Below are 15,280 nucleotides of genomic sequence, written 5' to 3' on the forward strand. Positions count from 1 at the left end.
CAGCTCGTCTGTGCTATATAACACGGATTATAGTTGTCTGGGGTGGCTTTGCCTGACGTTAGTTTTGAGACGCGAGGCGGCAAGGATTTCACACTTAGCCACGGGATGGCACTTTCTCACAAGAAATCTGGCATAAGCGCAGCTGCAGCCAGAGGCCCTTTGGCACAACCCCCCTGGAAAAAAAGCATCTAATAGAGGGAGCCCGGTGGAAAAACATCACGGAAAGGCTGATGCCTTTTTAATCATGCCGAAGCGAGGATTAGAGTGTTGTCTTCCTATTTGGAGCCAGTAAATCAGCACGTCCCTGCAGGTGTGGGTCCGCAGGCACTTACAAGATGCTACGGCGAACGGAGGCGGTGTGAGATGACCTACAAAGGCAGAGCTGGACCAAGATCTTCTGCGATCGGCTTTAGCTCAGCATAGTGGATGTAAAGCTGGGAGCTGGGCATCAGAGATGCATTGGAAGGGAATTAATGTATGGGAAGACGTCATACACGGTACGTGAAGTCACTTATGGAGGTAACTACAAGGAGGTTGTTTTACTATCTTAACAATTCACTTCTGAATTAAATTGACCTTTCTGCGCACCTGGCTTTCGGGTGTGCAGAGGTGACAACTGGGGGTGCTGTGGGCAGCACTGGTGTTGTGCAGGGATGATGCACCCGCAAGCAGAGATAAAGCCAGACAGAGTGGTGGCAAGAGTTTCAGTAGAGTTTTGTTGTAATTAGGTGCCATTAACTTTTTATTTGTCATCCCCAAAGCGTAGATCGTGTTATCCTGATGTGATGATACCGTACTGATGTCAAGGCAATTTTGTCTGTATAGCTTGACAAGCGCTTCTGAACAAAACGTGCTTTCACCCGAGTGTTGGTTATAGCTAGAAGTGTTTGTATTTCAGCAGAGGAATGGTGCCTGACGCTTCACACGGTGAACAGAAAAGGAGCAAGAAAGTATTAAAAAGAGGCAACAGCAAAAATATGAAAAGTAAATTAAGTTTTTATATAGTATTGTATTTATCAGCAATAGCTTTGGATTGCCTGTGAAATGGCATGCTGACTTAAGTGAGCATTGCAAGTGTACTTGTTAACTAGGTAAACAAAATGGATTTTTTAATATTGTCTTTAAATTGATGTGAAAACAAAACTGTGTGCAGGCAGTATTGAAGCAAAAGGACATTTTACGTGTTCGTGGCTGGATCACACACCATGAGATTAGATCGTGTATTTCAGACTTAAGATAGCGGTGATTCTAACAACTCTACATCTGCCCTTTCTAAATTAGAAAACAACAAAAAAAAATTAAAGATGTCTGAGAAAGACCATTAAACAGCCAGGTCTTTACATGATGAACATTAAGTCTTCTGACTTGCTGCATAACACGCTTATTTCTATGGTGCCTTTCTGCTGTGGTTTTTCAGGTGTTACATAGAAATAAAGTGTTAATTTTAATCCAGTACAGTTTTTGAGAAAGTCAAGAGAGGGAGGGCTGTGTCACTTATGCCACTAGCAGATAACAGAGCTTTTTATGAGTGAGCAGGGCTATTAATCCTGGAGCCCCGGGGTTACAGTCTGCGTGCCTGGGGATCTTCCCTGTAGCCGCAGCTCCACGCCTTGGTCTTCCCCCTGGATGGCTCTAACTGTGGGGTCCGGGGCCCCAGCTGCGTTTTGGGGACAGTGTACGCAGGAGCCTGATGCATCGCTGCCCCCCAGCAGGTACCGGTGGTGGTGGGTGGGAATGCCCAGAGGAACGGGAGCTTTGTCCAACAGCAATGCCCGAACAAGGTGAAAGCAGCAGAGAGCTGCTCCCCGGCGTGGAGTGTGCCCTGTGCCCGGTATCGAACCGCACCTGGGGGTCATCTGGGAGGGAATGCTGTGTGTGAAAGTGCTGTATTGATCACAGAATAATAAAGCGTAAAGTACTATTAGTATTTTTTTTGCTTTGTCCTCAAAGCAAATGTTTGGCCATATGCTTTAAAAAAAAAAAAAAAAAGGAAAAAAAAACCCAAACAGGTGACTGTTTCCTTCAGAGGTTTTTCAGTAGAATTTTTGGTTGACTTTTTTTGGTTTGTTTTATTTTTTGATAGTTTAACGCAGAGGTTAGGCAGTGGTGCTGCGTATCTTCAGAGGTCCCAAGAAATTTGCCTTTCTCCAACAGTAACAACATATTAACTATGTGGCAGCAACACTGATGGTAATTTCTGTAGTATCTCTTATGCCGCACCACAACCAGGTTTTAGATTTTTGCAAAGAAACCACAGGGAAGATTGTCCAACGAGAATGCATCGGTGGTACCAGCACTTGATATGCTTCCACATTATTGCTTTAGATGATGGTATTTTTAACTAACAACCAGGGACCGTTGCTATTGACACATGCTAGTGCTAAAGGAGAGCTCACACAGGTCCCCCTTGCTTGCTCTTCCCTCTTCCACCAGCATGTGGGAGAAGTGAAGCAGAAGAGGTACCAAAACAGCTCAAAGTACTCCTGGGTCAGACCAATTAGAGACTTTTTTGTCCTGAAAAAGCTCTGGATTTCTACATCTTTGCTTTGATGATTGACTTGTTATAGAGGTCATAGTCTTACAGGTCTGAAATCTTTTTTAAGGCATATGAATACACCAAAGGATGAGCTAGTCCCCAAAATAACGAAATCTGAACTAAATACATAGTCCTTCAAGAATACAGCAATGGCCAGATCCACCCGGTAGGCAGTTACAGCTGAAACCAGAGTGATCCAGAAAGGGAGAGATCCTTTTTGCTTCAAATAGGATCAAGTAATGATCCTTCAAATAGGCGGCAAGTAATAAAACAATGTCACGCCTCATTGCAAGACAACCTCTTTGTTCCTTTGCACTGGCCAAAACGGATGGAAGAACAATTGGAAGGAATAACCGTATAGTTAACTTTGTCATCCTCCTTTATAAACGAAGCAGGAGTTTACTCATTTCTTCCCCAACGCGTGTTTTCTGCCTAAATTGTTCAGGTACAAAGAACGTCGGGCAGCGCGTTTCAGATGAGCTGTTTGCAGATGGTTTCCTTGGAACGTGAGCGAGCTTGCAGCTGCGGACGGATCCTTGGGTTTCGCTCCTCGCGTACGCTCGCGCCAATTGCTGTAATGAGCAATTTTGAAATCAGGGCCCCAACAACTTGCACTTTTTTCCCTGCAAGCTGCGTGCCTTTCTGTAGACTTTGTAAAAATTGAAGATGAACGTTTCCCCTTTCTTTTCAGCGCGGCTGCTCAGTTTTTCCTTATATTCTAAAAATACCGATCTGAGGGCGTTATTCCAGTTTGAGCTTTTTCTATCACATCTTCTAGACCTCCAGTTGCTTGATTTTTTTTTTTTTTTTGACTTGTACCTGGAGCAGAGATTTTTATTACCTACTCAGTGAGGCGAGAGCTGGGAGCGGTGTACAGGCGGCTTGCGTTAGCGGGCGTGGACCCCCGCCTGCCCCGGGCGAGTGAAGAGGGCGGCTGAAAACCCGGAGCCCGGCTTTGGAAGGGCGCCTGCTCCTCCGAGTGCGTCTCCCGGGGAAGGCTTCAGAAAAGCCGCTTTCCCCTGGAAGCTCTCCCTCGGGCTCCCCCCGCCTGACGCCCCGGGGATTACTCCTGGAGGAGCCCCCCAGGGCCCCGCTCGCCTCCCTGGCGCTGAGGCGCCTCTTGGCCGGGGGCCGCCGCCCTCCCTCACGGCGCGGCCGGCGGGAACCGGGGCCCCTAACGGACATCACCGGCACGGGGGGGGGGGGGAGGGGAGGCGTGCGGCCACGTCTCCCGCTCCGTCCCCGCAGCGCGCACGCGCGGGAGGGAGGGGCGTGGCGGTGCGTGCCGGGATTGGCCCGCGACGGTGACGCACCGCGGCAAGCGGAAGTGAGGGAGCTCCGATCATGCTACGGCAGGTGAGGCGGCTCCCGCCGGGCAGCCGGGAGCGGGGCCGGGTAGGGCCTGAGCAGGGAGCGGGGCCGGGGCCGGGGCCGGGGCCGGGGCCGGGGCCGGGGCCGGGGCCGCTGCGACAGCGACAGCGTCCGGGCACGGGGGGGGGCGGTAGATAGGCGCTTGCTGCTGTCATAGGCCTGCAGCCGCCGGGGCTGCGCTGCCAGCGCGCTGGGGAGGCGGAACACTGCAGAACCCGCTCGGAATCGATCCGGAATCGATTAAAAATCAGGGGGACTGGGCAGTTTGTTGTTCTGTAATGCTGCTCGTAGCTGTCCCGGCTGAAAGGCGTTGAGGCAGGGCTGGGCTCAAGGAAAGGGGTTTCTGGGCAAGTCTGGTGCTGCTGGTGTCACATCTCTGCAACAGAGACGTGCCCTGTCTGTAAAAATAATCAATTCTCATTCCGTCAGCAGTATTTCACCAAAATGCAGGAGGATGTGAACCTGTTGCCTGACATAGGAATAGCTTTTGTACAGGGTAATAAGTTCTCTAAGAGGATTGACGAATAAAGGACCCTAGACTAGGCTGTGAAGTTAGGTGCCTGGGTGCAGAACGGAGCCTTGGAGTTGCCCTGCGAGTTTGTGCAGGTTTCACAAAACACAAATCAAAACATAGAATAGAATAGAATCCAATTACTGTATTTCTTTCTTTTGTATGTGATTAAATCTTCACGTTCTTCCCAAATTCATTTTTATCTTAAGGTGCCATCATAATGTTCTGGGTAATCAAAACTGTCCCTGCTTGAAGTTGCAAACAGATTCTTTTTTCTGAACTCTTTGCATCTGTTCCCCGCTTTAGGACAGCAATGATGACATTGAGGATGTGTCTCTCTTTGACGCGGATGATGATGTATCCAGGAGATCAAAAAAGTCAAAAATAAGGTCAGTGACCGTAGAGAGAGTTTCTAGATGAGTTCCAGGCAGAAGCCTGAGGAAGGAAGGACTGCCATATTACATCGGCAAATACCTTCTTTATTTAGAGGTAATGGAGAGTAACTTCCAGATAACTGAGAGTGCCAGTTCCAGATGCTCAGCTGGGATTTGTAGATCTGTGCCTTCATGGCTCTGGATGCCCTCACGTTTAATATGTGTTTGTCTTTCTGTGTGTAAGGGATCTACACTGGTACAATGACTGTGTGATGGGAGGTTCTCAGCGTGTGGAGTGCTGGTTCTGGGCTAGTCCATTTTTTCTTCCCCAGTCTTCGTTCTCGAGTATGTTTGGTGCTGCCCTGCTGTCTGCCATGTCCTGGCGTAGTCGGTCCAGCCGCCTCCTTCCTCGTTCTGCCCAAACTGCTGCCACAGAGCGGCGTCCATACACAGATGCTGTGGTGACCCTGGCTCTGTACTGCACTTCTCTGATCTGGAAGCTGCAGAAATCAGAAAGAAGGGCAAGTCTGCTGTGTTGAGAAATGTGATCTTTCCTTCAGAGGTATTTCCTCTGTCAGAACTTTTTTAAATTTACCCCATAAAAATTGCCTTACATTGAACACCAGGTAAAACTCCCTGTCCCCTTCCACCCCAAATTCTGCCTGCACGTGGGATATCACTGCATGTAGAGTGTGTCTTCCTTATGACGAGCTTCTAGTCAGTTTATTTCCCATATTTTCAGCAGTCATTGCACACTGGGTTCATGTTACGATGCTGATCGTTATCCTGTGAGTTGGCGGGAGATCGCCTTGGCAATGTTGTTTCTCTGAAATTGCTTCAGTCTTGTCTGAAAGAGCTGTGACTGTACTGTACTTCATTCCAGGCATCCAGTGGCATCATTTTTCCACTTATTCTTCCGAGTCAGTGCGATAGTTGTCTATCTGCTCTGTGAGCTCTTAACTAGCAGCTTTATTGCCTGCATGGTGACAATTATCCTCCTCTTGTCATGTGACTTTTGGGCTGTAAAGGTAAGTTCCTCTTACGCTTTTTGTTATTTTTGTCTTACTATATAAGAATAATTTAAGAGAATGATATTTATGTCATAAAAAAAAAAGTAACTTCTATGTACTTTTCCAGCAAAATGATACCCAAGATACCCTCAAGTACTGTGATGTTTTGCAGTGTTAACGAAATAATAACTCTTATTTATTTCTTTTTGAAAATCAAGTGGAGAATGTATATTAGACTTTCTTTTTAGGTAGCACAGGCTTCGTTACCAGATCACTTTCGAATCACCAGAAATATGTCTCACTTTATATTATTACAGTAATTTGTTATTGTACTGGACATATCAGAAAATAGATTGTTGTGGACATAAAGTCATGTAATCTTGTTTTCCCAAATGTGAGGCAAATGAACACCGTTGAAAATAGCAACTCAAACAGCTGAACTTTGGCAAATGGCTTCTTTTAGCAGAAGATATAAAGCTCGTTGCTTTTCTTCTATTTCAGAATGTCACAGGGCGACTGATGGTTGGCCTTCGCTGGTGGAACCAGGTGGATGATGATGGTAGAAGTCACTGGGTATTTGAAGCCAGGAAGGTAAATTTCTTCTTTTTTTTTTTTCTTTTTTTTTCCTTTTAATTGTTTCTGTTTTATGAAATCCCTATTAACCCCTATTATGAAACCCTTATGAAACTGCCATCACAGTTACGCTTGTGATGGTAGATTGCACAGTGTAGACGTTTACTTCCGGCCACAGGTCTGTAACCACGGGCTTGTTTCATGTAGGCTGCTGAATAAGCTTTTTGATTGTTGAATTATTTAAAAATCCTCATTATGTATTGATCTGGCTTAAGGTAAGTAACCTAAAAGTTCCACATAAAATGCAGTAAAGGTTCCCATGGCACATCAGTAACCTACAAGTTTTCTCATGTGAACTCGGAACAGCTGACGTAGCTTTTGTCTCCTATAGAAAACTATTGGAAGTAGGAAGAAACATACAGCGTTCGTCATGGCTATTGCTTTGCCTTTGTGTTCATGTGGCTACTGCTACCTCTCTAGTATCCCATCTGTCAGGCACCTCACAACGTCACGTATTTGCCCTTTCGATCCCTATCTCTTATCCCTGTATGGAGCTAATGGCATGCAGATCTGGAGTGAGGTAAAGATCACTTCCTAGATCACGTGGGAGATCTGCAGTGGTGTAGGGGCTTCAACCTAAATCTTTCTCTGGCTGAGTTTGTGCACTCACTACAGGCACATTCTATCTCAAAACCGTGCTAGTTTAGAAAAGCTAGAACATACTGGGGGAGGGGGGGGGAAGGTAGCTGAACTGCTGGTGATGCTGTAAATTTACCCATAAGTTGTTAACCCAGTCCAGATTTTTTAACTATTGTAGGAAGAAGTGAGTGCTTGCTTGGGATCTTCTGCTCTGTAAAGACTTTATAAAATCAATAGTGTGGTGTGATTCAAACCTCTGTGTGTGTAAAGAAAAAATTACCCTACTTTGATGCCTACGAGTATCAATATTTAGTTCCGCCAGTGCTAGGATTAGTGAAATTCTGTGCAGTGATTTGGAAGTAGGAAACATTACCCGTTTGGCTGTTTCTAAGCTTTGTAACTGAACCATGCAGAACCAACCACGTTTCCCAAACTTGACCTTTTATCCCCAAGCATTCCAAGAGGATTTGATGCTGCTGTCTCCACTGTTTCTGACAGAAAATTGACAAAAGGGTGCCTTAAATGGAAACATCTTCTGTGGCAGAAAGATCTTGATGTGATGTAGAAGTTGATCTTGGAAGCACCCAGTACTGTTGTGTGGAGGCAAAAAATAGGGGGCTTGTAGATTCTGGGCTGTTTTTAATGGCAATGTGATCTGTACAATGGAGCAGCCTGTTAATCTCCATTTCCTTTCTGTTTCTAGGTATCAGCGCAAGGGAGTAAAACCTCATCAGAAGCAGAGTCCCGCATTTTCTGGTTAGGTCTAATTACTTGTCCTATGATCTGGGTGATATTTGCTTTCAGCGCTCTCTTTTCTTTCAAAGTCAAATGGCTGGTGAGTTGACTCCTTCAACTCAGTAGTAGATCTTGCACGTTACAAGTAAGGCGGTGTAAATTAGTGACTTTACTTTCCTGTGTCCTAGGCAGTGGTTGTGATGGGAGTGGTGCTTCAGGGAGCCAACCTGTACGGTTATATCAGGTGTAAAGTTGGCAGTAGAAAGAACTTGACAAGCATGGCGACCAACTATCTTGGAAAGCAGTTCTTGCGGCAGGTAAGATTTCCAGGCTTTTGGAAACCCTCTGGTCATATTTATTTCTGTCCATAAAGTTCCTTCCTATCTAGGGATGAAAAGAAAGACTGAAAAAGTTCTTATTTAGAGTTCTGCAGTGGGACCCTTCACACCTTACTTCCTTGTGAATTTGAGCTCCCTTAGTTAAGTCACAGAGTAACTTGCTAATTATTGGCATCAAGCTCCATTTGCAGTGTCTTCGTGAGCTTGTGTTATTTGCTGGTGCCACGGACAGGTGCCGTAGAAGTTACTGGAATACGGCTGGTATACTGGAAATAAGGAACACAGTGAACGCGATCACAGAGTGACATAGCTTTTGATAAACTCTGCTGCTCTTGGATAACACATTGCTAAATTACTCCTTTCGTTGCACTGCTTCCTCTTGGGTTGTGCTAGCCGCAAAACCATGCAGCTGGAGGGATGTTGCATTGGTCCTTGTGCTTCAGTGCACTGCTGCAGCGTGCATAGCTCTTAGCTGAAAGGGCTGCCACTGCCTTTTATATTCTTTCTTACTTCAACCAGCTCTTCTCAACAGGTCCTTTTCTGCCCCAGCGCGGGGTTTTCTTCCTTCCGTAGGTCCCTGCAGCAGTAGGCACAACTGTCCCCTGTTCCGCTTCTAGGCTTTTACCTGGTTTCCTGACTCTGGCTGGCTGTATTACACAGATGACGCTGGGGACGGGTGGTTTGGCTGCCGCACAGCCCAACCTTCACAAATGTTTGCTGGAGTTACCGTCATTAGTGTGATCAGAAGCTCAAACATTGATAAACCTTTCTTGGCAATCTGTGCTGGCATTGTCCTCTTCTGTAGCTCGATTTGCTTCTGAAGGCTTTTCCCACTGCAGTGGTTAACCAAAGGCCCAGACCAGTCTCAATCTCTGGCAGAAATTAATGTCTTGCCCCAGAATCATGGCAGTGAGACACATAGTTCTCCTATACTCCTTCTCTTCTTGCTTTTCTTTTTTGCCTCCTGCAGACTGCGGCTAAAGAGGACCAAACTGCATCCTGAGTATGGTGGAAGCCTCAGGCCAGACTGGATTGACAGTAGTGAACAACAGAGAATGCTGCTCTGACCAAGAGATTTGGGAGCTGCGTACTTGAGGTGTGAATTAAAAGAAGTAAATAAATTGTGGAAGACTTCAGGTTAACACTCCTAGCAACTTATATTCGATTTTCTACTAGCAGTTTGTGTTTAAGTCCTTTCTTTAGTTTGATTAATTAGAATTAATTTGCCTAAACTTTAAATTAAAAAATATCCTAGGTGGCTCTCATACAGGTTTCGAACTATTGGATGAATTAAGAGAAAATTGCTGGACATCCTTCTTCAGAAAAACCATGCACAAGCCGAGCCTTCTGTTATCCAAGAGCTCCCCCAACTCCTCCAGCAGTTGGTGCCTCAAATAGTTTCAGTTGTGGACGTCGCTGCATTTTGTTCTTGGAGGTCATTGCTGCTTCTGTTACGAAGTTTAGATCGCGCTCTTTTGCCTCCGCATCTCTCTCATTCTGTGATCTGAAGGGCGCTGAGGTGGTTGCAGTGAAGGACATCTAAAGGCAATGTTGCTGTTGGCTTAGTGGGAAGATTATTGAAGTCTCGTGGAAACTGCAGAAAGTGACTTCTGAGCAGCTCCGGTCTCTTATTTATCTGAAGCGTACTTGGAGGTCTCAGTAACATCTTAAACCCCTGGATTTATGGGAAGTCCCTCTTCTACCTGTAGGCCTGCGTCTGTATGGAGAGCGTAGCAAGAGTAAAACCAGTTTACAAGGAAGGTTGCAGGCACGGTTTCAGAGACGGAGCGAATCTGAGAGCAGTCGTTGTCTGACTAACGCTGTTAAAGTGATGCCATCGGGCGTCGTGTCGGCGCTGCGCAGTAGCATGCGTTAGGTGCCGCGGGTCGTTTCCTCTGGCCAGGAGGGTGCGGGGTGATGTGGTCTGCAGTTTCCTCACCGCTCCCGCGACACAGGGTCGCAGGGAACGGGACCGACCAGGGTTTACGTTTCTTGAATCCGTGCAGTACGCCGTCCTTAAGCTGTGCTCCGCAAGGAGTCTGTGGGCTGGAAAAAAACCCGTTTGTAGGATGGTGAAATGTTGGCTTGCAGTGTTCACTTAGGTGGCAGAAAGTGGTGTGTTTTGTGGGCAAAACTGTATGAAAGGGGTCAGTTCCTTCTTGTCATGTAATTCTGTTCAAGGCAGATTGTGCTTTCGCAGCGGTGGATATTGTAAACTTCGGGTGGGGTATTTTAAATTAAGAATGTGGTTTCTTTTTGAATAATGGGTATTGTAAATTGTGGGATTGCATTAACGTGATTTCTCTCCCTCTACTGTAGCGATACTGGGGAGCTGTACGTTTGTTTAACTCTTTGGATTGATACCTTCCTTTTGTAAATATGTATTTATAAAATCTTGAAATTAAAATAATGCTTTGTTTAACCAGACCAGATAGCCCTTCTATGATTCATGGCCGAGCTCTATTTATACACTGTGTTCTTGTAATGTAGTTTTAACAGGGGTTACCTGTCAAGTTAAACGGTGCTGTTTAGCGAGCTCTGGCACAGTTTCTTTCACCCAGCGGTCTCGGACAGTTGTCCCTGTGCAAGCAATTTCTTCGTAAGCGTGCTGGAGTCGTTACCATGCAGAGCTGAAGTAATTGTCGCTGTGTAAGGCTGGGCTGGAGGGGCTGAGAGGCTCCTTCTGAGGGCACGCGGAGGGCCCCTCTGCCCGGGTCCCTGGCTCCCTCTGGCAGGTGGCAGTGTGCTACCGTAAATGCTCCTGCCACCACGTAGCGGGAACTTCTAGTCCCCATTTTTGTGGAAAGAATGATTTATTTCTAAGGAATGAATGTAAACAGGCAACACGAAGTCAATCGCTGAAGTAAAGGTGCTTCTGCAGCCACGCGGGGATGCGCAGCTGCAGCGTCTGGCCCGTACGGTGCGATGGACGGGAAATCCTTTCTGCTCCAGTCCAACAAGCCCCCAGTTTGCTGTCGGAGGGACGGCGCTGACTCTGGCACAGCTCCAGCCACGAGGTAGTTGTTTTAAAATGTGTTGAAAGTTTTAGACTTAATGTTTATTCTCCTGCTGCCAAAGCTCCCCTCAAACTGCTGGAAAATAGAGAGTGCTTTTCTGGAAGTTGCAGTTTATTTAATCAAGGACAGAGGCATTTATTAGTACGTGCCTTTAAATATAGCCCTCTTTGGCTTATTTTTAGCCTCTTGGCAAACATTCAGTCTTTTGGCTTCTGAGAAGCTGGCATTTTATTGCGTTTCTCCACAGCATGGATCAGAACCAAATTTCTTATCGCTTTTCCAGTTGGGCGTGAGTCTCGTTTGATTTTCACTCGCTGTCTGCTGGAGTTTCCTGTGAAGCAGGAAGTGGGAGTTGCCGCAGCATGGGGAAATTCTCTGAATGTGCTTTTTTCGACAAGCCTCGGGAATCCACACTAAGCCAGTTTCTTGAGCGTTAGCTCTGTAATGGTGGCCCCGCCTAAGACCTCCAGGCCTGGGTGGTGGCTGAACTTTCAGGGTTTACAGAAGCAGAAATACTCCAAAAGCAATAATAATAAAATACTATTTGCTCTGAAATAGCAAAGTACGCCTCGGATGTTGCAAGCACAGCTGAAAGGTGGGCTTGAAATCATCCTCATTTTGCAGGCAGACCCATTTTGAGTCCTTGGAGCATAGTGTCTTGGGCCAGCGGGGAGCTTGATCGCAGAGCTGGGGACAGAACGGGCCCTGGGGGACATTTGCTGTCTGCTTTGGGGTGCACATCCATCCTCATCCTTCCCGTGTGTCCTAGGGATGAGCTGCTCTGTTGCTCTTTGGCGGCAGCGGGGACCTGTCCCCTCCTGCTGCCGCAGACCAGCCTTGGTTTGTCCTCACCCACCGTGGCGTTGCGCTGTGCAGCCAGCTGGGTGCTGGAGTCCCCAGGGAAGGCGCCTGATTTCAGGGACAGAAGCAATGCTTTTTCTGGCCCTGTGCTTTAACACATTACTGTGATGCATCCGGATATTCTCAAAGCACAAAAGCTTTAGAGGCAGTTCTGCCCCATTTGGTGCATCTCCCCTTCCCGCTGTGCCACCCCCCTGCCCCGGGGGAGAACCGCGGGGAAGGGCGAAGGAGGGATGCTGAGTGTGCACGGGCAGCCTGGCCGCGGGCACTTGGAGCCTGTCTGTCTTTTCCTCCATGAATTTCTTGGAGCCTTGCCGGGCCCGGAGGGCTGCAGGGCAAGGTCTATTGTAGTTGCTTGGCAGAGGCCACGGTCAGCCCTGCTCACATGGGACAGGACATCCCAGCTGGTATTTCCTAAACAAAAAGCTGCAGTGACTAATGGAGAGTGACCTTTGGGGAGACCAAAGGGAGCGGGGATGCGGGTGAGGAGGGTGGATGTTGGCCAGGACCCAGCACTGCTTCCAAGGCTCCTGGCAGGAAGGAATTTCTCGCTTCCCTCCTGCCTTTCCGTGCAAACAGCCCCAATTTGGGAGCAGGCGTCCCTTCCCACCCTGCAAACCCACGGCAAACCGAGAGCCTGCCCATCGCCCTGATAAGACAGGCGAAGGATAGAGAGAAAGGAAACGCTATTTCTGTTTTACCGATAGCAGCATTTTTATACCACAGAGGACACGTGGGCCGTGTGTGCCGAAAGCAACCCGGGTGTGTCGAACGCGATTCCAGTTCCTTCCGACCCTCTCCGGTGCCAGCGCATGGCTCGGGGCAGCTGACGTCAGGGACGCGCTGCGTTGGTTTCCGCCGCTCAGCCACAGGCTGCAGCGCTCGGCTGCTTGAATTTCACTCCTGTTTCTCAGGGGGAGGCATCGCCTTTGGGTTCTGCTGTGGGGACAGCCTCTTCCTCGGCTCGCAGCAGGTACGTGTGCTGCCAGCTCTGTCTTGAAGCTGCGAGAATGGCTCTGGGTCAGGCTGAACCCATCAAACCCAAGGTTTGTCTCGAGCAGTAGCTAATTCCGTGTGCCTTGCAAAGACTATATGGAAATAGCAAACTCAGCCACTCTTCCAAGGATGCCTTTTGTACCTCCACAGGTTTGTGGCTCCCTCTGTGTCCCCTGATGGATTTTGCTGCCATTAATTTGACTGATTCCTTTCTGAGCCCACGCAGACTTCTGGTATTTGCAGTGTCTTGCGGCAGAGAGCTCCACAGATTAACACTGGCCATGGAAAGATGCTTCACATCTCATTTGTGTGGAACCTGCCTCCAACTTAATTTGGTGCCTGTCTGGTGAGGGAAGGGAAGGCCAGGGGTGTTCTGTGCTCAGCACCGTACATGGCAGAGAGACACTGGGTTTTGTGTTAAACGTCCCCAGACAGACTTAAAACTACTGTTGGGATCCTGCTGGATCAGCTTGCTGAAGATCCAGGGTCTCCCCTCTCAAAAGCCACCAGCTCACACTACAGCAGCTGGCATCCTTCAGGATAGGGATTACTGGTTGCCAGGATGTGTCCCAGCAAGGTCACAGGTTTTATTGGGGTAAAGATGTCCAGGAGGACATTGTGGCTTCATGTAAAGAGGACTTTTGTAAGGAGATGGTTGAGCAATTGGACCTCAAGAGAAGATTTGGGATGTGGGGAGATGTGGGATTCCTAGCTCTTCTTTGTTTCTTTTCTTATCCTGGCAGGGCTGAGGATGACTCAAATGCTCTGCAAGAACTGGAGGGTGCTTTGATGCCTGGCAAGGAAAACGAGCCAGTGGGAGAAGAAGCAAGCAAGCAAGTCTGGGGCTGAGATACTATTTTTAATGCATTTACATGTTTTGGGCTAATCCCAGCTCTGTGCCTGACACTTTACTGGGGCAGTCAGCACAAGGATACACGTGGTTTTCTGATCATACTCAGAAAGGCTGGCAGGGGTTGTCCCCGTTTCTCAAGATGGTTAGCAAGGAGCAAAACCGATGCAAATGCACCAAGCCTTGCACAGCGGCCGGGCTGGGCCAGGGCTGAGCAGGTCCATCGCGGGGCAGGAGCCGGCCCTGGGGAGGCAGTGGGGCAGCACGAGACAAGACGGGGTGTTTCTTACAGCGGACAGGCTGTGGCTTCCCAGGGGTGATGGCAAAGGACAGGAGAGACCCTGGGGCGTGGGGCACCCAGGGACACTGCTGCCAGCCTCCCCCATGCTGCCCAGCATCCGCAGCATGAAATGAATCCCGGGGTGACTGCAGGCACCCGGTCCCTGCAGCACCCTCCGCACCCAGATGCCCCATTTGCACTCAGAATTAGGCACCTGTTTGAGCCCAGGCGCAGCTTCCACTAATCTTTATAGCAGGAGGGTTTCCTTAGAGGGGCAGGTTCTGCAAGCCCAGGGCTTTGTGTGTCTCTGGCAAAGTCCTGCACACTTGGGGTTTCAATTTTCGATGATGCACTAGTGAGATGAAAGAGCAGGGTCTCTGCTAGGCATGTTTTATGCTGCTGACAAGCAGCATCTGCTGCGGCAGGTCTGTGGGGACTGTGCACAGAGTTGGCCAAGTTCAAATTCGTGGAAAAGGGGTTCACTTTGACTCTCCTAAAGACACGATCCTACAGCAGACTCCGTTTGCGTTACAGCTGTCTCCTGGGCTTTCAGAGCATAGTGAAGCATCCAATGAGCAGTTTTTATATCCGCAGGTAAAAGCAGAAGGGTTTTTCTGTGCTATCCAACTTCCTTTCTGCTTCCTTATAAATGAACTCTGCACACTTTAAGGGCCAGCAGTCAGCGTGCCAGAGCAAGCCTGCAGTACCCAACCGGTGGGTACGGCTTAAATCCCAGAGGTTTCTGGAGCCCCAGAGACTGGGGGGAGGATGGTTGGGTTTCCCTGTAACGGAGCCTGGGAAGGGAAGCATCTCGCTTTCCTAAAGGATATTTAAAGAGGAGAAGGAGGAGAAGTATTTAAAGCGGAGAAAGCAGACTGTAGCGCAGTGCAAGGTAGAAATGGGTAGCAGAGATGATTTCAGGCAGGGAAGCTTAGGGCCATAGGGTATAGTCTGTGGAGCTATAGGTCATGTCACGCTACTGAATTATCCATTGCACTGACAAACTATATCTACTTCAAAGAGCTGGGTTTGTTCATGTTAAAATGGCCACTCTGGGTCATGCCAAAGGTCACTGTAACTCAAAATCCAGTTTCTGACCCTGCTTCATGATGCTGATGCTAAGGAACCAGTGATATAAAATAATAATGCCACTCTTGCACTGGCTTAAAGCCTGGCAATCTGTGGAGCA

The 15,280-nt window shown here is 48.2% G+C and overlaps 1 protein-coding gene across 6 annotated transcripts; it reads left to right on the plus strand.

The window, feature by feature from the left end:
- The first annotated feature begins 3,799 nt into the window (after positions 1-3,799).
- On the plus strand, positions 3,800-13,698 carry TVP23C (trans-golgi network vesicle protein 23 homolog C). Of its 6 annotated transcripts, XR_012676691.1 has the most exons (9): positions 3,800-3,892; positions 4,725-4,807; positions 5,676-5,820; positions 6,304-6,393; positions 7,718-7,849; positions 7,938-8,066; positions 9,058-9,183; positions 12,692-12,938; positions 13,112-13,698. XR_012676691.1 is itself a non-coding variant. In XM_075169802.1 (7 exons), exons 1-7 carry the CDS (start codon positions 3,881-3,883, stop codon positions 9,088-9,090), a joined length of 624 nt encoding a protein of 207 aa, XP_075025903.1. In that variant the 5' UTR covers positions 3,800-3,880; the 3' UTR covers positions 9,091-10,514. The 6 variants fall into 6 exon arrangements, 5 of the variants coding, with proteins under 5 accessions (XP_075025903.1, XP_075025907.1, XP_075025904.1 ...); XM_075169802.1 differs by lacking the exons at positions 12,692-12,938; positions 13,112-13,698 and having other exon boundaries at positions 9,058-10,514; XM_075169803.1 differs by lacking the exons at positions 12,692-12,938; positions 13,112-13,698 and having other exon boundaries at positions 3,892-3,931; positions 9,058-10,514.
- The last annotated feature ends 1,582 nt before the right edge of the window (positions 13,699-15,280 follow it).

The sequence above is a fragment of the Calonectris borealis genome, chromosome 20, assembly GCF_964195595.1.
Source record: "Calonectris borealis chromosome 20, bCalBor7.hap1.2, whole genome shotgun sequence".
Taxonomy (NCBI): Eukaryota; Metazoa; Chordata; class Aves; order Procellariiformes; family Procellariidae; genus Calonectris; species Calonectris borealis.